Source organism: Phyllostomus hastatus, unplaced genomic scaffold, assembly GCF_019186645.2.
Source record: "Phyllostomus hastatus isolate PE091 unplaced genomic scaffold, TTU_PhHast_1.1 phas_scaffold_182, whole genome shotgun sequence".
Taxonomy (NCBI): Eukaryota; Metazoa; Chordata; class Mammalia; order Chiroptera; family Phyllostomidae; genus Phyllostomus; species Phyllostomus hastatus.
This window is the reverse complement of record NW_025334013.1, coordinates 23,709,487-23,732,431: the sequence shown is the minus strand read 5'-3', so window position 1 is coordinate 23,732,431 and position 22,945 is coordinate 23,709,487. Positions and strand designations below refer to the sequence as shown.

At 53.3% G+C, this 22,945-nt stretch overlaps 1 protein-coding gene across 3 annotated transcripts; it reads left to right on the top strand.

Moving 5' to 3' along the window:
- Positions 1-5,830: 5,830 nt before the first annotated feature.
- CSF3R (colony stimulating factor 3 receptor) lies at positions 5,831-22,894 on the top strand. 3 transcript variants are annotated; one of them, XM_045859281.1, is made up of 17 exons: positions 5,831-6,076; positions 7,360-7,407; positions 12,434-12,652; positions 14,956-15,252; positions 16,181-16,304; positions 16,459-16,646; positions 17,413-17,582; positions 17,690-17,843; positions 17,947-18,026; positions 18,433-18,643; positions 19,556-19,744; positions 20,133-20,234; positions 20,862-21,008; positions 21,113-21,253; positions 21,458-21,551; positions 21,791-21,872; positions 22,290-22,894. In XM_045859281.1, the coding sequence occupies exons 3-17, from the start codon at positions 12,589-12,591 to the stop codon at positions 22,767-22,769; spliced, it is 2,523 nt and encodes an 840-aa protein (XP_045715237.1). In that variant the 5' UTR covers positions 5,831-6,076; positions 7,360-7,407; positions 12,434-12,588; the 3' UTR covers positions 22,770-22,894. The 3 variants fall into 3 exon arrangements, with proteins under 3 accessions (XP_045715237.1, XP_045715236.1, XP_045715238.1); XM_045859280.1 differs by having other exon boundaries at positions 5,831-6,300; XM_045859282.1 differs by lacking the exon at positions 5,831-6,076 and adding an exon at positions 7,010-7,072.
- The last annotated feature ends 51 nt before the right edge of the window (positions 22,895-22,945 follow it).

The window sequence follows — 22,945 nt, the reverse complement described above, 5'->3', positions numbered from 1 at the left end:
ACAATAACCCGCTGGGGCTTGTGTTTCAGAAGGAGCTCTTCAGCTGAATTCAGCAAGAGCGGTATCCCAGGGACAAAGTCAGGGGGCCAGGAGGAGGACCCTGGGGCCATCCCAAGGAGCACCAGTGGCGGCCTGACTCCTGAGATGGCAGTGGGGTGGGAGAAAAGGGGCAAAATCCACAGGGAGGGTTGACAGGCAGGATGTGGGGCATAGGGGGCACGGAGAAGTCCAGGTCAAGTCCAGGTTTCCAGATGCCACTCACCAGGACAGAAAAGCAGGTTTTCAGGAGAAAACGTGGAGGAGTTCAGCTGGAGGCCTGTTTAGTTTGGGATATCTGTGGAGTACCGAGGGGCAGATGAGAATCTGAGAGGCAGGGCTGGGAGGTGCTACCCAAGGTCGTGCAGGGTCAGTATCATCTCTGGGTCTAGAACACAGGACTGTCCCTACCTACCCCCACCCCGACATTCCCAGGCCTGGGCTTCCTCCTTCTACTTCTTTTATGGCCTCCATACACTCTCTTCCCCTCCCAGCCTCCATGCCTTTGCTCTTGCTGTTCTTCTGCCTAGAATACCCTTCCTTCCTTCCTTCCTCTATACAAATCCTACCCATCCCTCAAGTTCCAGCGGGGGTCCCACCTCAACCCAGGGGCTGGAGTAAAGATCCAGGCTCAGAGGTGGGGGGGCGGGGGGCGGGAGATTGTGACAGCAAGTGCAGAGACCTGATTTAGAGCCCAACTCTGCTGCAAGCTGGCTGTGTGACATGGGGTAGGTCACTATCCCTCTCTGGGCCTCATTTTCCTACCCCTTCAAAGGAGAATTAGGAAAGGGCCTTGGCACCAGGGAGCTCCCAGTCTAGAAAGGGCCATAAGGCAAAACATGATTGGTGACTTTATAGGTATATCAAACACCTAAATTATGCACATGGGAAGAAGTTTCTGGAGAAAGACTGAGTGGTGTTTTCTCTGAGCCTTGAAGAGTAGACGAAAATTCAACAAGTAGCGATAGAGGCAGAGGAGAGCACCGCAGAGAGAGAGAGCGACCTGTGATGGCAGGCAGAGAGTTCAGGGTGTGTTCAAGGAAGGATGAGTATTGAGATTCTGGTTTCTTTCTGAGTCAACAGCTCGGGCTTTTTGTAAGCTAGCAACCCCAGCCAGGCAGCCTCCAGTAAACACCTGTTTGCACAATCGAGGTCACACACAGGGAGGTGTTTGCACAATGACCTGTTTGCACAATCTCAGCCGACTGCTGTATTCCAGCCAAGCCAAGCCCTGGTGGACGAGCACAGCCACCACTTCCGGGTACTCACCCTGGCTGGCCCACCCGCTCCTGCCTGGGCCCCTCCAGAACAGGTGGCCCCTTGACCCACCCGACAGCCCCTCACGTCATGTGCAATAACAGAAACTGAAACCCTCCGACCTTCCTCGGGGCTCCCTGACTGGGATTTTCCAGCCCACGGAGGACACGCTGTCCAATGGGGGAGAGGGTGGGGCCAGAAGGGCCGGAGGAGGAAGTGTCCACAAAGCAGGCACTGGGGGTGTGTGGAGGGGATGACTCCACATCTGTCTCGTGCTTGTCACCTCACCAGAGTAAACATTTCTTGAGCATTTACTATGTGTCTGACTCCATTCCACAAGCATCACATGCATTATTTCACTGATTTCTCTCAAGAATCCCATAAAGCAGAATCTATTATAATCTTCATTTTAAAGATGATGAAACTGAGACTCCAAGAGGTTAAACAACTTGCCCAGGTTATATAGCTAGTAGGTGGCAAACCCAAGAAGTCTGACTCTTCAGCCCCTGCTCCTGACTTCGCTACACTCTCGTATCTCGGCCTGAAGTCTAACGTTCGTCTCAGCGGCTACACCTCCATTTCCTGGTGCAGGTCCAAAGTGGAGAATGCAGCGCAGAGGAGATCAGTAAAACCTTGTTCTGAAATACTGAACTATACAGGGAGTGAAAGGAACGGAATTTTGTCGAACACCCATTACATGCAAGGCTCCCATGCTCATTTAAACCTCACAAAACCCCTGGGAGGAGTCCTTATCCCTGAGGCAGATAAGAAAATGGTGCTTGAAGAGGGTAAACAACTTCTCCAAGACTCCACAGCCCAGTAAAATGCTCTGAGAATCCCCTGCAGGGCCTGTGCTGTGCTGAGCCTGGAGGCAGAGACGGTCCCCACCCTCAAGGAGTTCACAGCCTAACAGAGGAAGAGACAGCCCACAGGCCACCGCAGTATTACGGGATCACCAGGAAAGGCACTCAGAGCAGGCTGCTCCTCTGAGCTGCATCGCAGCCAGGACTGCTTGGAGGTAAGGGGAATCAGCGAGAACCCACGGAGGTGTTCCAGAGCAGGCAGGAAAACATAAGCAAATTCTGCATTACAGGTGTGACTAATGCGTGAAGTGGTGGCCTGGGGAACCAGAGACAGATAGGCAGAGGGAGGAGGTGCCGAATCTCTGGGGATCTCGATCGTCCAGTTAAGGAGTTAGGATGGGATGAAGGTACCCGGAAGAAGGGGGCCCAGCGCGGTCAGATGTGTGTGTAGGAAACTCACTCCACAGGGCACTGGCAGAGAACGGGGGAGCCCAGCAGGCAGGTTGGTGCATCCCTGTGAAGGATGCGGAGACCTGACAAGGGCAAGGAGAGGAGGGGGCGTCAGCATCGTGGACAGGACAGGGCTCCATAAAGGCAGGAACTAAAGCTGTTGGTGCACACCACCGTACCCCGGCACCTGCTCTAGAACCATGTTTTCTGAATGACGAACAGAGGCCCATTCTCCTTTATTCTGAACTGCTTGGTGTGGGAATGTGGAGAGGGGTGTGAGGAAGGACTCCTGGGTCCCTGGTCCCGTGATTTGGGGGAGTAGGGATGGTGACTGACTTACCAAGATGAGGCACGTGGGGGTTGGGAATAGGTTTGGTGAAGTGGAGGAAGATCGATCCACTCAATCCGTTCATTCAACAAACCTGTGATGAGGGCTCACTATGGGACAGGTAGTGTTGTACACACTCCAGATAATGTTTTAAATAAAACAGACTAAAATCCTTGCCTTCATGGAGCTTCCATTCTACTGGGAGAGGAGGAACAGGGGCAGCCCAAGGCAGATGGGGAAAAGGGATGCAGGGGAAAAAAAGAAGTAATGAGTAGGAGGCTGCAACGTTTTTTTAAAGCGTGGTCAGAGAAGGCCTCGATGAGGTGATATTGCAGCAAAGACCTGAAGAAGGGGAGGGAGTGACCCATAGCATTATTTGGGGGAAGGAGGGTGGGGGTGGGGGAAGAGTCCAGGCAGAGAAACCCAAAGTGCAAAGGTCCTGAGGCTGCAGGAAACCTACCAAGTTCAAGCAACAACAAGGAAGACAGAGAGAGGGAGCAGAGCAGGGAGAGAATTGTAGGAGCAGGATCAGGGAGCGAATGGAGATGCGCCGAGTCTAAGAGAACCTTGTCGATCACTGAGACGGACTTGACTTTGACGCTGAGTGAGGGAGGTGGAAGCCACTGGGGGGTCTGAGCAGGGGTGACTTGAGCCGACTTCTGCTTGGTCAGCGTGGCACTGGCTGCCGGCGGGACAGCAAACAGGCGGAGGGATCTACTTTCTACTAGAAAGTAGATCAGGGAGGAGGCCATCACAATGACCCAAGTTTAAGTGATATTTTCCAACTTTTTATCATAAAAACATGCAAACGTAGAGCCAAATTGAACTGTACAGTGAATATCCGTCTACCCAGGACTCGGGTTATTCTGGTGAGAGAGGCCATGGGATTCGCTGAGCCCGCAGGGCTTATGGGGCAACTCCAGGGAGTTGCCGCAGACGCTCGGGTATCTCAACCTGGAGCCAAAACCGCAGGCCAGGTCTACCCCATCACACCAGACTCAGAAAGCCCATTGTTTCTAAAAGGATCATATGTTATGGACACTCTGCCGGTCAGCTGGGACCTAACCTTTACTAAAATGTAGTAAATCCAATAAACTATGAATAGTCTGACACTTCTTCAGAAAAATGCACAGAAAATTATAAACAATTACAAGGGAATCATATATGTAGACACTGAAAGATATAAAATGTAGTCAAGCTCACTCAATCAAATAATGGTCACGCCCCAGCTGGCGGGGCTCAGTTGGCTGGACATCATCCCGCAAACCACAAGGTCACTGGTTTGATTCCCAGTCAGGGTGCATGCCTGGGTTGTGGGTTCAGGCCCAGGTCGGAGCACAGACAGAAGGCAACCGACAGATGTTTCTCTCTCGCTTTGATATTACTCTCCCTCTCTTTCTCCTTTCCTTCTCTCTAACATCAAAAATAAAAATTATTTTTAAATGTTCAGTTCAGCTAGCAGAATCCTTGTCAGTCAACATTACTAGTTTCCAGGGAGCGTATGAAGAAGACCTGAGCCTCATAGGTCTCCCCTCTGTGGTCCCAGGGTCCCCATTTCTCCATCTGCTCGGCCTCCAGGCAGTGATGTTGATGGGAGAGACCTGGTTCTTCTTGCTGACACATGTAAAGAATTACATATCAGCAAATCTAGTAGTACGTAATCAGTTTACGTACTACTAGTGGCTCGCTTAGTAGCTCGCTTCCATGGAAGAGAACAGGACTGGGTACAGTAGGGGGTAAAGGGGAAGTTTCAGTGCAAAGCAGGGTGAGAAAAGCAAGAGAGGCTGGAGACCAGGGTGGCAAGCCCCTGGGTGGCCTAAGGCTGGGCGGCCTAAGGCCGGGTGGCCAGAGGCCCTATGGCCCGAGAGCCAAGAACTCCCTGAGCCCCGGAGAGAGAGAGAGCATCCTGAGCCCCCAAGAGAGAGAGAGTGAGTCCTTTGTTCTCCAGACTTATATAGTTGGTGGGATAGGAGGGGGAAAAGTTACATATTGATTAATGGGTAAATGTGGCGCCAGCTTTCCTGGGGGAATGTGACTACCCAAATTTAGGGATGAATGGGGGTCTGTCCACTCGAATCCTTATCTTGCTCCAGACTCGCTTTGGTCATCCTGTTATAAAACAAATACATGACAGGAGGCAGTTAATTAAAATTGGGGCACTTTCCAAAGTTATTTATTGGCTTTTTCTGTAAGCGTCAGGGACTGCCTCCTAAAACAAATAGTGACCAGAGGTAGGCAATTAACCAAAGTTGTTTTATGGGCTCTTTCTTTGGGTCCCGGGACCCTCTCCCGCATTCAGGCCTTGGGATGAAAGCACAGTTTCAAGGCTTTCTTTCCCAGATAGTGGAAATGTTACATAGAATTTCAAGGACTTTTCTTCTTTCTTGCTAATATAGTGTTTCTTGTGATATTGAAACACCTGGCAATATTATCAGAACAGGCTTAGGACTGCTGAGTTAGCATGTGAGCCTTGTCTCCTTCCTCTTCCCTGCCTCGGTTTACTATTTATTCCACCTAATTGGTAAAAGGCGTTTCCTGGCAACGAGGGTGCTAAATGCTGGCCAGTGACAGTATTGCAGTCTCAGTTCTTCCTATGCTGACTCCTGCTTCAGTGACAGAAAATACACAATGCAGAGGGGGGCAGTGAGCAAGGTACTTTGTCTCACAAAGCTCCCTGCAACCTGGAGGCTGCCCCCCTGAGTGTTGTGATCAGGGCCCCAAGGCCGGTGCCAAAAAGAGGCTTAGAGCTGAGCAAACCTTCCAGCCAGGGCCTGTCTCTGAGCGATGCTTCCCCAAGGCAAGGGGCATGGGAATGTCCCCCCCGCACGCTGGGTTGGAGCCTGGGCCCGACTGGGCCTCAAAGCTCTGAGGTCAGGAAATCCGGAGACAGGGGAGCAGAGGAGGGAACATCGTTGCCACATCCCCTAGCCCCTTGAAGACCCCCAAGGCAGGAAGGCTGCCCAGGCCTCACCAGCTTCCCTCCCAGGCTCCTTCCTGGGAGGAAGGGGCTGCCTGTGCCGCAGCAACAGGGCAAGGGAGGGAAGGAGGCTGGCAGGTGTTGCAATCCACAGTCCCCAGGCCTGTCAGAAGGCAAGCCATTAACGACAGGGCTGGGGAGAGAAGCCAGGCTGCAGCTGTTTTCAGGAACTTGCCTGAAGAGAGCAGAGACCAGGGAGGCGGCTGCGGGGCTGCAGGCTCCAACGTGAGTAGGGGAGCCCCGGGGAGAGCTGAGTCTTGATGAGGGCTCAGTAGTCCTGTGGCCACTCCCCGCCCCCAGCTCTGCCAAGTGCCAGCACGCAGGGGGCCCAGGCCTGGGACGAGAGCTCCTGCCTTTAGAGCTCGTCCCTTGGAACCAGGAGCCCTGGACACGGAGTCTCTTTTCCTAGAGATGTCCCCACTCGGGGAGGTAGGGGGACGTTGCATCAGGTAAGTCACCAACAGCCGGTATCTGAGGACACCGAGGTGGGCCCAGGGAAGGGCCTAATTGTTTTCCCTCTCCCCACCGCCGCTGCTGTCTCTCGGAACCTCTGTGTCTCCACCCCTCCCTGTCTCTATGTCCATCTAATTTGCGCTCCATTTCTCTTTCTTTTTCAGTCCCTCTCTGGCTTGCCAGTGCTCTGAGTTTCTGTCTGTCTCAGAGTCTCCGTGTGCCTCTCACGTTTCCCTCTGTCTTTTGAATCTTAAACTCTCTTGGGTATCAGGCTGTTTATCAGCCTCCAAGTGCCTCAGTCTCTCTGCTGTCAGCATCCTGGTCCCTTGGGCTCTTTCCTCTCCCTGTCTGACTCCGCGCCTCTCCTGCCTGTCTTCATCTCCACGGGTCTCTCTCCGTCACTCCGGTCTGTGTGAGTGACTTCACTTTCCTACTCTTTCTGCCTTCTGTCTCTCTGTTTCTCTGAACCGCATCTGGGAAGGTCCCTTCCCCTGTTCGTTCCCAGCTCCCTCCTCCCTCCCCACCTCCTCCCATAGAAACAATGTCCAGGTGAGCTAGAGGAGAAAGAACAGGGAGAGAGGGGTGTGAACTGCAGAAGGGAGGGCAGGGGGAGAAGGCGGAGTGGAGGGAAAGCAGAGGGAAGCAGAAAGCAGGGGTGTGCTATAGGACTCCAGAGGCGGCGCAGGTGGCTGGGGCCCAGGAAGAGTCAAAAGTGCCCAGAGGAGATGGCTGGAGCCAACGGAAGACTGGAGGGTCAAGGAGCTGCAAGTAGGGGGCCCAGAAACGGGGGTCTTGCCGCCACACAGCATGACATAAACAAAAGCGAGGGGCAGTCCCCGGAGGCTGTGGCCACACAGCCCTCAGGCGGGGCAGGGGGCACTCAGCCATGCTGGGTTCCATGAGGTGGTGCCCGGCTTCACAGCACGTGAACATAACAGAGTTACTGAGTGCTGTCTCCTTGGGGGCTCCGTGCTGAGAGCTTTTGTCGCGGATCATCCGGTTTCATCCTCACCACAGCCCTGAGAGTGGGTGCTATTATTATCCCTCTTTCACAGATGGGGAAACTGAAGCTCCGAAAGTAACTTGTCCAGGTCACCAAGCTGGTAAGTGGCAGCGCTGTGATTCAGACCAGCTGATGTGACTCGCCGCTGGGTCCCAGCCCCTCTGCCCCAAGAGAGGAGACCACGCTCCAACAGGCCCCAGATCTCACTCAGCTGGGCTGGGGGGCACCCCCGGCAGCCATGGGGGACCAGGGACTGATGCCAAGGGTGCTGACACTCAGCATCCCAGGGGGAGGAATGCTGGCCTTCGAGGTTTGGGGTTTGGTGGCCCACTCTGGACGGGAGCCAGCGGCAAATGCTCCCTCACTGGGTGTGGCTGGGCCTGGAGCTGACCCAAGCCCATGCAGCAGGGCTGGGGAGGCTCAAAAGCACATGGAGGTAGAAACCAGCATCCCAAGATCTGGGCCAAAGGGACTAAATCTTCCCCAGCAAGTGTGTATGGGGGTGAGGGGGCGGGGATAATCAAATGGGCACTCTATAGTGAGATGGTTGCCAACCACTGATTGGTAGACTGGGGACCTGTGAACAATGGGGCCCCCACAAAGCTACCTGGCCGAGCAGCAAGTGGAGGCTGAAACCCAGCTTCTTCTCCAGTGGCCAGGCCCTGGTGTGGGGCTGCATCTGGCCAGAGGGAGAGGCACTTTTCCCCTGATTAGCAAAAAAAGTGACTTATGGGCTAGCCGCCTGGGATCCTGATCCTGCAATATGCGCAGATAGACTAGGCAGGGGTGTCAGACTCATTTTCACCGGGGGCCACATCAGCCTCCCAGTTGCCTTCAAAGGGCCAAATGTAACTTTAGGGCTGTATAAATGTAACTACTCCTTAACTAGGGCTCAGCACTGCTGCCAGATAAAACAAGGTGGAGGGCTGGATTCAGCCTGCCAGCCTTGTGTTTGCCACCTGTGGACTAGAGGTTTGGTTAAGGCCCCTACAAGCAGAAACAGCCTCAGGTATCTAACCAGTTCTTGTTCACACCTCTGGGCTGGAGAAAAAAGGGAGGGAAGCTTTCTCCCTCAGGAGCACAGGGGATCTCCTGGGACACTGCCTGTGTTTTCGTGGATGTACTACATGCTGGCTGGTCAGTGACTCCCACTGGCCTGCCACCAAGAGTGTCAGTCAGTGCTAGAGGGTCAAGTGTCTGGCCGCAAGACCCCAACGGAATCAGAGCAGAGGGTTAGGCTGGAAGCCCACCCCCAGCATACCTCCTGAGCTTGGAACTAATGCTCTCTCCACCCGGGGAACTGTCACCATGACTACAGGACACCTGGCCCCAGAAGGCCTCCAGAAGTCTGTGCCCAGAATGGGGGGGCGGGGTGTATTAGACCCCTTGTGTGTCCCTCCCCCCCATACACACCTTTCCCTTCAGCCATTGCCAAGGCTTCCCACAGGCTTCCTTACAGGTGTAAGCTGACAGCCCCTTGCTTCAGCTGCTCCGTGGAGTTGTCCCTTTTCGCCAGGGAGTGTATCTGACACTTCTGGCATGGCTCACCCTGGAGAACCTGCCTCATACTCATGCATGAGCAACCCGGATGTGCCAGGCGGTTAATACCCCAAGGGACATCCTAGACCAATGGGGACAGGCGTGGGTAGATAAATGTTTCCATCTTCCCTCCCATTCAAGGGATAAACTGTCCCTTGGGTAGACACCTCTGAGGTGTGTACACAGCTCCTTGGAGAGTTCCAGTAGGATTGAGTCCCAACTGTCCATAGAGGTGACCAGCTCGATGGATGACCTGCCCTTGCACTGGCTTTCCCTTCTTTTTTTTTTCCTAATTTTATTTTAATCATTGTTCAAGTACAGTTTTCTGTCCTTTACTCCCATCCCAGCCCACCCACCCCTCCCTCCCCACCTCCCTCCCATTTCCACCCCCCCCCCCCAGTTTTTGTCCATGTGTCCTTTATATTTGTTCCCGTAAACCCTTCCCATTCTCCCCTGAAATTTCCTCCCCTCTCTCCTCTGGTCATTGTCAGTCTGTTCTCTATTTCAATGTCTTTGGCTATATTTTGCTTATTTGTTTGTTTTGTTGCTTAGGTTCATGTGAAAGGTGAGATCATATGGTATTTGTCTTTCACTGCCTAGCTTATTTTGCTTAGCATAATGCTTTCCAGCTCCATCCATGCTGTTGTGAAGGGTAGGAGCGCCTTCTTTCTTCCTGCTGTGTAGAATTCCATTGTGTAAATGTACCATAGTTTTTTGATCCATTCATTTACTGATGGGCACCTAGGTTGCTTCCAGCACTTGGCTATTGTAAATTGTGCTGCTATGAACATTGGGGTGCATAGGTTCTTTTGGATTGATGTTTTGAGGTTCTTAGGATATAATCCCAGCAGTGGAATTGCTTGGTCAAAAGGCAGATCCATTTTTAGTTTTCTGAGGAAGTTCCATACTGCTTTTCATAGTGGTTGTACCAGTCTGCAGTCCCACCAACAGTGCACTAGGGTTCCCTTTTCTCCACAACCTCTCTAACATTTGTTGTTTGTTGCTTTGTTTATGATGGCCATTCTGACTGGTGTGAAGTAGTATCTCATTGTGGTTTTAATTTGCATCTCTCTGATTGTTGCGCGTGGGTCACCGGCCAGCAGTGACCACGGAACACTGTGGATGGCTCGCCGAAACACACGCGAGAAAAAACGACACATGCACAGAGACAGACTAGTTTCTGTGGGGAAGTAGGGACGGAATGGCCACCCCCCCTAGTGGGGAGCGCGCTGATTTACCGTCCATACCTGCTTTTATTAGGCTCATTTTGCATAGTAATTCAGGTAAAGTACAGTACTCATTCGGGGAAGTAAGGAACTATAGAAAACAAAGAACTCTGCCGGTCTATTGAGTTGGGGGTCAAAGAGCTGTAAGACTGAGGAACAAACTAACTTCCTCCTAAGACCCTTCTCATTCAACTGAGAGCATTCTAAACAAAGAAGGTTTCACAGTAATTTACATATTCTTTCTTAGGCCTGATCACCCTGGGGAATCCGCACTTCTCAGTACCGAGCTGCACCACCCTGTCATTGTTTCAGGCTTAGGTGGAGCAAGGGAACTAGGTAACCAAGAGATAAGGAGATTTTCTCCCAGACGATGAGAACTCAGACTTTGTCAAAGCCGAGGAGCGAGGGTCCATCACCCCCCTTTTGCTGCAGCCCCCCCAAGTCCTTCTTTTGGGGGCCTCCCAAAGTGATCGTGCCTGGCTTAGGTCGTTCCCCCCGTGGGGAATCTTACCCGTCTTTGGCTAACCGACCAAGCTTTTGGGGTTCAGTTATGAATAAAGCAGCAGAAGCAGCATTCCTGCCAGGAAGACAAGCTTTTGTCTCCTTGCCGGCTTACGGTTCCAAGGGCGTTCCCTTAGCCTTAGCTAGGCGGGGGTTTCAGCCTCTGATACCAGTCAGGGCGGTTCCCAACATCTGATAGCTAGCGATATTGAGCATCTTCTCATGTGTCTCTGGATCCTCTGTATGTCCTTCTTGGAGAAGTGTCTGTTCAAGTCCTTTGCCTATTTTTTAATTGGGTTGCTTGTCTTCTTAGGGTGGAGTCATGTAAATTCTTTATATATATTTTGGAGGTTAAACCCTTGTCTGAGGTATCATTGGCAAATATGTTTTCCCATACAGTTGGTTCTCTTTTTATTTTAATACAGTTTTCTTTAGCCATGCAGAAGCTTTTTATTTTGATGAGATCCCATTTGTTTGTTCTTTCCTTTATGTCTCTTGCTCTAGGGGACATATCAGTAAAAATGTTGCTGCGTGAAATATTTGAGATTTTCCTGCCTATGTTCTCCTCTAGGACTTTAATGGTGTCACAGTTTATATTTAAATCTTTTATCCACCTTGAATTTATTTTTGTGTATGGTGTAAGTTGGTGCTTGAGTTTCATTTTTTGGCACATAGGTGTCCAGTTCTCCCAGCACCATTTGTTGAAGAGGCTATTGTTACTCCATTTTATGTTGCTGCCTCCTTTGTCAAATATTAATTGACCATAAAGACTTGGGCTTATTTCTGGGCTCTCTGTTCTGTTCCATTGGTCCATGTGCCTGTTTTTATGCCAGTACCAGGCTGTTTTGATTACAGTGGCCTTGTAATACAGTTTGGTATCAGGTATTGTGATCCCTCCTACTTTACTCTTTTTTCTCAAAATTGCAGCAGCTATTCGGGGTCATTTATGGTTCCATATAAATTTTTGAAGTGTTTGTTCTATGTCTATGAAATATGCCATTGGTACTTTAATAGGTATTGTATGGAATGTGTAAATTGCTTTGGGTAGTATGGACATTTTAATGATGTTAATTCTTCCAATCCATGAACACGGTATATGTTTCCATTTGTTTGTGTCTTCCTTGATTTCTTTCTTCAGTGTTATGTAGTTTTCTGAATACAGGTCTTTTACCTCTTTGGTTAGGTTTATTCCTAGGTATTTTATTTTCCTTTTTGCTATATTGAATGGGATTTTTTTTCTTGATTTCTGCTTCTGTTGTTTCATTGTTGGTGTACAGAAATGCCTTTGATTTCTGGATATTGATTTTGTATCCTGCTGTTTTTCCAAATTCATTTATTAGGTCAAGCAGTTTTTTAGCAGAGTCTATAGGATTTCCTATGTACACTAACATGTCATCTGCAAACAGTGACAGTTCTGTTTTGTCCTTTCTGATTTGGATGCCTTTTATTTCCTTTTCTTGTCTGATCACTGTGGCTAAAACTTCCAGTACTATATTGAATAGAAATGGTGAGAGTAGACAGCCTTGTCTGGTTCCTGATCTTAGTGGAAAAGGTTTTAGTTTTTGCCCTCTCTACTCCTTTAGTTTTTCATTCTCTCTACTCCTTCACTGTGTTCCTGGGATCTTCCTAAAACAAACTACCTGCATGCAAGCCCTCATCTCAGGCTCCTCTTATGGGGGGGAGGGGCAGCTAAGGCAGAAAGGAAGGGGAGACAATGCTATTCCTTGCTGCTCCTTTCCCTGCTCTCTCCTGGAAAGCAACTATAACAATAACAGTGGCTGTCACTCGTAGCCGTTTCCTGTGTGCCAGGTCTTCTTCCCAAAGCCCTATGTAGTAAAGGCTGTTACCCCCATTTTGCAGACAAAGAAACTGAGGCTCACGGAGGTCAAGTAACCTGGCTGAAGCCACACCGTGGCAGAACAAGGATTGAGCTCGGCTCTGACTCCAAAGTCCAAGACCTTAACCATCCCCCCACCCCACCCCACCTGCCTGCATGTGAATGAGGAGCCAGCGCCATGGTGGGGCTCAGAGCCTGGAGCCTGCCCACAGCTGCCCTGATCCTTCTGCTGCTCCCCAGAAGTGAGTGGGGCCGGGGCTGGGGTGCTGGAGTGAGAGGGGAGTTACAGGGAGAGATATCGGGGGCGGAGGACAGAATCAAGTCCCTGCACCGACACACTGCCCCTGAGGTTCCTAGAGAATCCCAAGAGAATTGAGACCAGGTCGTAGATATGGGATAGCCAGGCTCCCATCCGCAGACTTTGAGGAAGGCGAGAAGCTGAGCAGGTGAGCCTGGAAAAGGCCGGGGGCCCCAGATCCTGTCTGCCAATCTCTGCCAGCCTGTCAGAAGGAACCTCTGACTTCTGTGCAGCCTTCATGGGCAGCAAAGGGATCAGGGCAGGAGCCATAAGGAGGTAGATTTCTTCCTGAAATACAAAGCCCAGGCAGAGTTCTCCTACTATCGAAACTCTGTCTCAAAAGGTGGAGAGCCTCCCGTCTCTGGGGGTGTGCAAGTTAAGGCTAGGATTGACAGGGATCTTGCATGACAGGGGTCAGCAAACTTTGTCTGATAGTAATATTCAGGCTTTGCAGGAACAGGAAGCCTCTGATGCATATTCTAATTTGGTTTTGTTTTATCCTATTTAAAAATGTAAAAGACCACCCTGGCTGGTGTGGCTCAGTGGATTGAGCACTGGCCTGTGAACCAAAGGGTCACCAGTTCAATTCCCAGTCAGGGCACATGCCTGGGTTGTGGGCCAGGTCCCCAGTAGGGGACGTGCGAGAGACAGCCACACATTGATGTTCCTCTCTCTCCCTCCCTTCCCCTCTCTAAAAATAAATAAATAAAATCTTTTTTTTTAATGCAAAAGATCTTCTTAGCTGGCAGACCCTACACAAACAGGCAATCCTTGCCCTGTTGTAGAGGATATAGCATCAGGTAGAGTTTTGAAGTAAACAGTTTTGCAAGGCTGCGTCCAGTCTGAAATTCTGAGTCTGAGAAGTGGTGAGACCCCATGAACTTGCTCTGTGACCCCAGACAAATTGTTCCTCCTTTTAGGCCTCAGCTTCCCCAACAGGAAAATGGTCCGAAGGACACGTGAGAGGGGAGAGAAGGCATGGTGGGGAAAGGGCAGTGCTTCATTCAATACATATGCACCTTGGGCTGCTCTGTGCTAGGCACTGGGAATACAAAAGTGAGCAAAACAGGCAACATCTCTGGCCCCAGGGAACCTATGTCTAGCTGGGGACACAGACAAGCAAGTAATCCCATGACTCTGTACGCATGGAGGATAGTAAGAGCTTTGGGAAAGTTCAGGGGGCTTGTCCTGGTCTGGTTGGTCAGTGCCTGGTCTAGTTCCCCTCAAGATGCCCAAATGTTAACCAGGTGAAAGAGGGGTGGGAGGAGAAGAGCACCTCAAAAAGCAACAGCAGATGCAAAGATTCGGAGACTGAAAAGAGCATGGTGTTTGCAAGGAGCAGCAAGAAGCCAGGGTGACTGGAGCTGAGAGAGGATGGTCCGAGCTGGAAGTGGGAAGGTCAGGTGGTGGCCGCCAGGCCACCAGGGCCGTGAGAAGGTGCTGGGTCTTTATCCTAATCACGGCAGCAAATATCCACCTGTCAGATACTGTTTCCAGTGCCTTACACACGATATCGCATCGAGAGCTTCCAGCAACACTAAGGTAGAGACTATTTGTGTCCCCACTTTACAGATGAGAAACCTGAAGCACAGAAAGTCTCAGTGACATACCAGGGTCACAGAGTTAGTAAGCAATAGGATCCGGCTCTAAACCTAGGCAGTCCAGTTCCGACGCCCTTGCTCTTACCCATCCCACAATGCTGCCTTTTGGAGCAGTAACGTGCCACTCAAGTGCTGTGGTCGAGGTGTGGAAACACAATCAGATCTGAGTTCTGAAAAGATTGCTGTGGCTTCAGGGTTCTTATCATCCTAATCACTGCTTTCGCCATCCTCGGGGAGGGCTCCAGGGAGGGCTGTAGACTCTATCTGGTGCTGTGCTGGAGCAGACTTGCAAGAGCTAATTGTGCACACCTCTTCTTCCCAAGTTCACGTTCAGTGAGGTCACGCTGGTAGCTTGCAATCCGCCGGGGTGGGAATATTTCTTGCGATCCACTGGGGTGGGAATATTTCACCAGGGAAAGCAGCCCATACTACAAATCGGGATGAACTTTTACCTACACATCACTACTTCTGTCTCCTCCCCAAAAGCCTCCCACAATCCCAAACACAGCTCCCCATTCCAGCTCCTGCATCCTGGGGGGTGAGGCAAGAAGGTGAGGGCCCTGAGTTGAGGAGTACAAAGGCCTAGCTTCTAGCTCGGCTCTGCCAGGCAGAGGAGTCACGTGTGGCCCATTGTCTTCCATCCCAGGCCTGGAGGAGTGCGGGCACATCAGCCTCCCGACCCGCATCGTCCACCTGGGAGATGCCGTCACGGCCTCCTGCAGCATCAGCCCGAACTGCAGCCACCTGGGCCCAGAGTCACAGATTGTGTGGAAACTAGGAACAGAGCTTCAACCCGGGGGGAGGCAGCAGCGCTTGCCGGATGGGACCGAAGAATCCACCATCAACTTGCCCCACCTCGACGACCCTTGGGCCCTTCTGTCCTGCTATCTGCGCTGGGGCCACAGCCTGCAGATCCTGGACCAGGCTGAGCTGCAGGCAGGGTGTAAGTCCCTGCAGCCGTCCACCTGCTCTGCCTCCAGTGCCCGCCTGCCAATACTAATAAGAGCTATTCTTCCTTGAGCTCTTGCTCAATAAGCATTTTATGGGCTCAATATTAGGTCACCTTCCTTACTAGTGGATAGTGCTGTTTAGCCCCATTTCTCAGATGAGGACACTAAGGTTCAGAGAGGGTGAGTGATGAGCTAAATGAAGGTCACATACTAATAAGGATGGAGTGAAGATTGGTAACAGGCAGTGTGGTTTGGGAGCCAGCCAGTGTGGTGACTGCTATTCTACGTGGCTGCCGAGTATGCCCAACCCCCAGCCACGGGAGGGTGTGTCCCGGGAGGACGTTCCCTCCCAGTGGGGCTTGCTCCCAGCTTCTCCCCCACCCCAGCCGCAGCCTTCTGCACAAACTGTGAAGAATGGAGTTTGCGCCAAGCCAACGCCTAAGAAAAAACAAAGACAGACAAGGTTCTTATATAAGATCAGTAATAGTAGAGCTAATGCTTACATAGCACTTACTGTGAGCCAGGCACTGCTCTGAGCAGTCCACATTAGTAAGTCACTTGTCCCTTACAAGAACCGTAGGGGGTAGGTATATTACCATTTAGCCCATTTTACAGAGCAGGAAACGGAGCAGTTAAGTGATGTCAAGATCATACAGCTAATGAATGGCAGAACCAGGATGAAAACCCAGACTCTACCCTGTCACTGTTGAAGGGTTGCAGTTGAGGGGGTTGAGGTTCGCTGATGCTGGTCCCTGTGCATGCCTGTAACTCGGTTTCCCCAAAGGCTGCACAGAGACAGGGGAATAAACAGAGTGACCCCAGAGGGAATGGCCCCGAGCAGGGAAACAAAGCCAGCTGGTCCCAGTGGCAGGTTTCTGAGTGGTCCTACCCAGAGCCTCATGCTCCCCGTCCTGTACACAGACCCTCCCGCCACACCCCACAACCTGTCCTGCATCATGAACCTCACCACTGACAGCCTCACCTGCCAGTGGGAGCCAGGACGTGACACCCACCTGTCTACCAACTTCACCCTAAAAAGCTTCAAGTGAGTAGGGGTCTCCACTCCAGCTCCATTCCTTGGGGTCCTGGGGTGGGGCACAGGGAGGACTGTGGGGATGGAGGAGATGGGGCAAAGACGGCAGGGAGAAGGGAGCCTTGGTGTTCCCTCTGCTTGACACCCACACCTGGCCTGTTGGCAGGAGCCGGGGCCACTGCCAGGTAGAAGAGGAAGCCATCCCCGACTGCGTGCCTGAGGGCGGGCAGAACCACTGCTCCATCCCCCGCAAACACCTGCAGCTGTACCAGAGCATGGGCATCTGGGTGCAGGCAGAGAACGTGCTGGGGACCCGGGTGTCCCCACAGCTGTGCCTTGATCCCATGGATGCTGGTGAGTGACGCACTGGGTGTGGGGGAGGGAAGAGGCCCCACAAAGGACAGACCCAGAGAGGCACAGAGAGGGAAACACAGACCCAGCAATGGACCAACGGACACTGGAAGGCCTAGAGATAGAGAAGAGAGACAGAGACAAAATGGGGTGAAGCTACAGACGGAGACATGGAGAAAATGCAGACGCAGGGACACACATTAATTCTTTCGGCAAATTTCTTGAAGTGCCTACTATGCGCTAGGCACCATTCTGGATGCGAGTGAACAGTGAACAAAAGGGCAAAAATCCTGTCCTTGGAACGTTACATTCTAGGGGGCAAAATAAGTAAAACAGAATGTCGGCTGACGCTAAGTGTGATGGGGAAACTGAAGCAGGGAAGGGGCGGGGAGAGCTGGGGGTGGGGAGCAGTTGCTATTTCAGTAGGTGGTCAGGGAAGGCCTCACTGAGAAGGTGACATTTGACAAGATCCTTGAGGGAAAGGAGGGAGTGAGGCACTGGAAATGTGCAGGGAACAATCAGGGCAAAGGCCCTGAGGCAAGACAATGGAACAGACCTAGAGAGAAAGACATGTATTCAGAGACAGACCACAGAACCGTGACGACACAGAGATGGAGAGACACAGAGAGGGCAAGGAGGAAGGACACAGGGACCACACGGATGGAGAGCCAGGGAGAAAAACGGAGCCGCAGGCAGGGAGAAGTGGGAGGTAAGGCAGAGCCCCATACGATGGGGCAGAGAAAGGGCCTGACCAGCCCTCTCCTTGCAGTAAAACTGGAGCCCCCAACACTGTGGGCCCTGGACCCCGGCCCTGAACTGGCCGCACTCCAGCCAGGCTGCCTGTATTTGCGCTGGGAGTCACGGAAGGCAAGCCTGTACATAGAACAGAAGTGTGAGCTGCGCTACCAGCCGCAGCTCAGAGGAGTCGGCTGGACCGTGGTGAGGTGGAGGGCCGCCTCAAGAGCCTGGGGTGGGGTGGCTGAGGGGAGAGTCAGTTGAGCTGGCCCTGAAGGGCACAGGAATCCAGGCTCATCCTGCCCCACCAGGTGGGCCCCCTGCCCTCCAGCAGCCTCCAGCACAAGCTCTGCGGGCTCCTCCCGTCCACAGTCTACACCCTGCAGATGCGCTGTATCCGCTGGCCCCTGCCTGGCTACTGGAGTGATTGGAGCCCCGGCCTGCAGCTGACCAGTGCACTACGGGGTAAGTGGGCGGGGCGGGGCAGGGCTGGGAACAGCCATCAGGACCCAGGCCTGCCTTCGGGGCCCTCCCTGCCCAGCACCCCGTCCTCTCACTCCATCCACAGCCCCCAGCGTCAGACTGGACACATGGTGGTGGCAGAAGAAGCTGGACCCCAGGACCATGGATGTGCAGCTGTTCTGGAAGGTGACCCCCTCTGAAAGCCACCCCTGAGACCTCCTTCAACCCACACAGACCCCTGTGGGCTGGGGCTCAGGAGTCTACCGGGTCTGGGAGGCTTGGACGCATTCGTATGTGATTTGCATGCACTCTGCACATGCCTAGGAAGCGGGGTAGTGCCCTTCCGGACTCGCCTATGGCAAAGGGTTGGCTCAGTGAATAGTTGAGTGCCTGCTACACACCGACTCGCTTCTTCCCTCCTAGGACTTGGCACAGGGCAACTGAAGGAGGGAGGGAGGGAGGGAGGGAGGGAGGGAGGCTCCCAGCCTGGAGGGCTCAGCTCCTGTTGTCCATCCACCCCATCTAGAAGCTCTCCCCGACTCAGGGTGAGATGGGCATCCCCCTTACCTTTTTCCTCCTATGCCCACCACAGCCAATGCCCCTGGAGGAAGGCGGCGAGAAGATCCAAGGGTACCTGGTCTCCTGGAGACCCTCAGGCCAGGCTGGAGCAGTCCTACCCCTCTGCAACACCACAGAGCTAAACTGCACCTTCCGCTTGCCTTCAGAAGTCCAGGAGGTGGCCCTTGTGGCCTATAACACCGCTGGGACCTCTCGTCCCACCCCTGTGGTCTTCTTGAGGAAAGGTGAGAGGGGCGGCAGCTAGGAGAGCACAGTGCTTAAGCGTGTACATTTGAAGTCTCAATTGCCTGGGTTTAAATCTAGTCCTGTCACTTGCTAATAGTGTGGCCTAGGCAAGTTACTTAACCTCCCTGGCCTCTGTTTACTCATCTAGCAAATGGGGATGATAACAGCACTCACCTCAAAGGGTTGGTGTGAAGATTACATGAGCTAAGACACGTGCCTGGCACCAAGCAGCTGCTCGATACGAGAGAGCTATGACTATCACGAGCCAGCCCCAGGTTAAGCTGGCGGTGGTGCCTGCACGCAGTCCATTCTGCCGGGGAAGATGGGAGAGAAAACCCGTCTGCGGTCTGTGCTTTTCCAGCTGCAGCACGGTCCCTTAGCTAGCTGCTCCTTCTCCAGAGTGGCCGCCACCCCCAGGTTCCCCTGAACGTGGATCCTCACAAGGTGAGACTGACAATAACAAGAGCTAATATTCCCACTGACTAGCCACATGACCTTCACTGTTAACTAATCTCTCTGTGTCTGTTTTCTCATTGACAAAATGGGAACAGCAGTAGTGCCCCCACAACCGACCACGGGGCTGTTAGCACGCACCAAGGACTCTACGGGGCACATACCGAGAACCACACAGTGACAGTTAGCTTCTGTGACTGTCAAGCAGCACTCTGCACCGGGTGCCCACACACTAGGCTTGTCCCGCGCATCATCTCGTCTAAATTGCACCAAAACCCTGGGAGGGAAGGCCTTTTATCATCATTCCCATTTAACAGATGAGGAAACTGAGGCTCAGATGTTGACTTGCTCAAGGTCACCCAGGTTGTAAGTAGCAAAGTCAGGATTTGAACCCAGGTTTCTGGCTCTAGGGCCTGCTTTCTTTTCACCGCCGTTCCATCTTCTTCTAATGTCTACAGGCCCACCTCTGGGTGGACTCCATACCATGGCCCCAGACACCCACAGCCTCTGGGTGGGCTGGGAGCCCCCCAGCCCTCGGCCTCGGGGCTATGTGATTGAGTGGGGCCCGAGTCCCCCCAGCCCCAGCGACAGCCGTAAGACCTGGAAAATGGAGCGTAACGGCAGCATTTCAGGGACCCTGCTGCAGGGTGAGGCGGCCCCGGGTGGGGGGCAGGGGGTCAGGGCTGGGAGGTGGGGAGGCAGAGGGCCAGGGGCAACCTGAACCACCCCGACAAGCAGACTCCCGAGTCTTTCATGATCCTTCCCTGGTCTCACCTCATATACACACAATCAGGAAGTTCTTCTTACAGTCTAACTGGATCCTCTCTTGCTACAGCCCTGACTCTGCTACCTTTCCAGTTCTCCTTCCCAATTTTTTCCCCTCACCCCTACCAAATGACCTGCAGAAGAGGCTGCAAAGGCCACCCCTGCAGTGTGAGGCCCGGGTTATCCCTCACGAGAGGTCTGAGGTCAGCCTGTGAGGGTCAGCAGAGCTTACCCCCTAATCAGAGTGCCTGCCCCATCTTCTCTCTGCAGAGAACATCAGGCCCTTTCAGCTCTACGAGATCACCGTGACCCCCTTGAACCAAGACACCATGGGATCCCCCCAGCACATCTACGCCTACTCCCAAGAGACGGGTGTGTCAGCCACCAGGCCCCCTCTCAGAGCCCTCTCCTCTCTCTCTAGCCCCGCCTGGGCCCTAACCATCAGGACCACGGGGGAACACCTCCTTCCTCCCCTCTGCCTGGCCCAGAGAGGGTTCCTTCCAATCCTAAGATTGCCCCAGGCTTACGCTGGACCCTGGTGTAGGCAGCTAGAAAGAAGTCAGGCGGTGGGGTGACAGAAATTAGGCAGTGAGTTTGGCAGAATTCTGGGAGCAAGTCTGGCAAAAATCGATTAGTTGTCCCGACAGAAATGAGGTGTCACATGGGATAGAAACAGAGAGAGGGCCTGGCATAAATTCAGAGAGTGGGTGGCAGAGAGCGAAAACTGACCCGGACAGAAAGGTCTGGCGGTAGTCAGGGAGTGGGGCTTTGGAGTCTAAGAGAAGCAGGTGCAGATGCTGGCTCAGCCACTTTTTAGCTGGTGGGATGCAGTCCAAGTTCCTGAGAAAATGAGGCTTGGACACGAGTCCCCTCGGACTCTCTTATGTCACGCACCCAGCACCATGTCCCAGTTCTAGGGTCTGGGGAGCCACAAGAAGTCCAGCTGGGCCCCCCACTCTGCCCCCTATCGACCCTGCGCCTCTCTTTCTCCTCTGGCAGCCCCCTCCCATGCCCCCGAGCTACATCTGAAGCACATTGACAAGACATGGGCCCAGCTGGAGTGGGTGCCCCAGGCCCCTGAGCTGGGAAAAAGCCCCCTTACCCACTACACCATCTTCTGGACCAATGCTCAGCACCAGTCCTTCTGTGAGTCTATCCTCAACCCCAAAATGCCCGGGAGGGGGTGCTCAGCAGCCATGGAGAGAGCCTCAGCATCCAGGCCCAGACTAACCATTCTCTCCTACTCCCAGCCACCGTCCTTAACGCCTCCTCCCACGACTTCGTCCTCCCTGACCTGGAGCCCGCCACCTTGTACCATGTTCACCTCATGGCTGCCAGCCAGGCGGGGGCCACCAACAGTACAAGCCTCACCCTGATGACCTTATCTCCAGGTAAGGGGAGAAGGGGGCTGGACAGACAAGGTCAACAGAGGGGGTGTCTCGTGGAAAGGATCTCCATTTTGGAGCAGACCAGGCTTGTCTGGATCTCCTGGTCCGAGGAGGAGACCCAGCCCTTCCCTCGGATCCCCGTCTGAGGGAGGAGATCCAGCCTTGCTAGTACAAACACTCACCCCTTTGGCTTCCCCCTCATCCCAGGGGAGTCCAAGCTGCACGTCATCCTGAGCCTGTTCGGCCTCCTGCTCTTGCTCGCCTGCCTCTGTGGGGCTGCCCGGCTCTGCTGCAGACCCAGGTGAATCAAGAGATCGGACATCCCGATACCCCTCCCCACCAGAAAGTACAGGCCCGAGTGGGCCAGTCTAAGTCCGTCCCAGCCTTCCCAGGCCTCACGGCCCATGTCCAGGAGTCAGGCCCTCCACCTTCTCCTCTCTGCCCTTAGTGGCTACCTTTCCGCTACTGAGAATGGGTGGGAGAAAGGATGGGAAGATGTGAGGGCACGCCTGACCCTGCCTGCACCTGCCCCTTCTGCAGCAGGAAGAATCCCCTCTGGCCAAGTATCCCAGACCCAGCCCGCAGCAGCCTGGGCTCCTGGGTGCCTACCGTCACGGCAGAGGTGAGAACTCTGGAGGAAGAGGGACGTGGGGCTGGGGGTGTTGGCCCAGGCTCAAAGCGGAGGGATGCCCCTCTGAGGATGAATACTCAGATCTTCCCTTCACCTCCTAGCAAGATGCCCTCCCTTTGAAGTAAAGCAGACCTGATTTTACACCCAGTCCTACCCATTTCAAAGGCCCAGACATCTCACTGTGAAATGGGACTAATCCCACACAGAATCATTGGGAAGATGAACCAAGCTAAGTCTGAACAGCACCTAACATGTATCATGAACACAGGAGGTACTTTGCAGGTGCAACTTTGAGTTCCAGCAGAGGGCAGCCGGAGGGTCCCCACACTGCCCCAACTCAGGAAGGGGCAGTGGCTGGGGCAGACCTCTGAAATGAATCATGCCCTTACCACCTGTCCTTGTGTCCAGGAGATCTTCCAGCTGCCCAGCCTTTGGGACCCCAGCTTGCCAGCCCTCACCAAGATCACAGTTCTGGAGGAGGAAGAGAAGAAGCCAGCGCCCTGGGAGTCCAATGACAGCTCAGCAACCTGTAGTCTTCCCACCCTGGTCCAGGCCTATGTGCTCCAGGGGGACCTAAGAGCACCTTCTATGCAGCCCCAGTCGCAACCTGGCAGCAGCGACCAAGTCCTTTATGGACAGGTGCTGGGCAGCCCCACCAGCCCAGGACAAGGGCACTACATCCGTTGTGACTCCACTCAGCCTCTCCTGGGAGGCCTCACCCCAAGCCCCAAGCCCTATGAGAACCTCTGGTTCCAGGCCAGCCCACTAAGGACCCCAGAGCCTCTAGTCCCAAACCAGGAGGATGACTGTGTCTTTGGGCCACTGCTTGACTTCCCCCTTCTGCAGGGACTCCAGGTCCATGGGGTGGAAGGGCTGGGGGGCTTCTAGGACTTCCTGGGATGTCCCAGCTCTGTCTGCCCCAGGAAAGGCAAAAACACTCCTAGTTCCCTTGAGGCCCCCGGCATGCCTCTGCTATGCTCCCAGTGCCCATGGGCTGGGCCTCCTTTTTTTTTTTTTTTTCTTTTTCAGAAAAAAGGGAAAGGAGGGAGAAATAGAGGGAAACA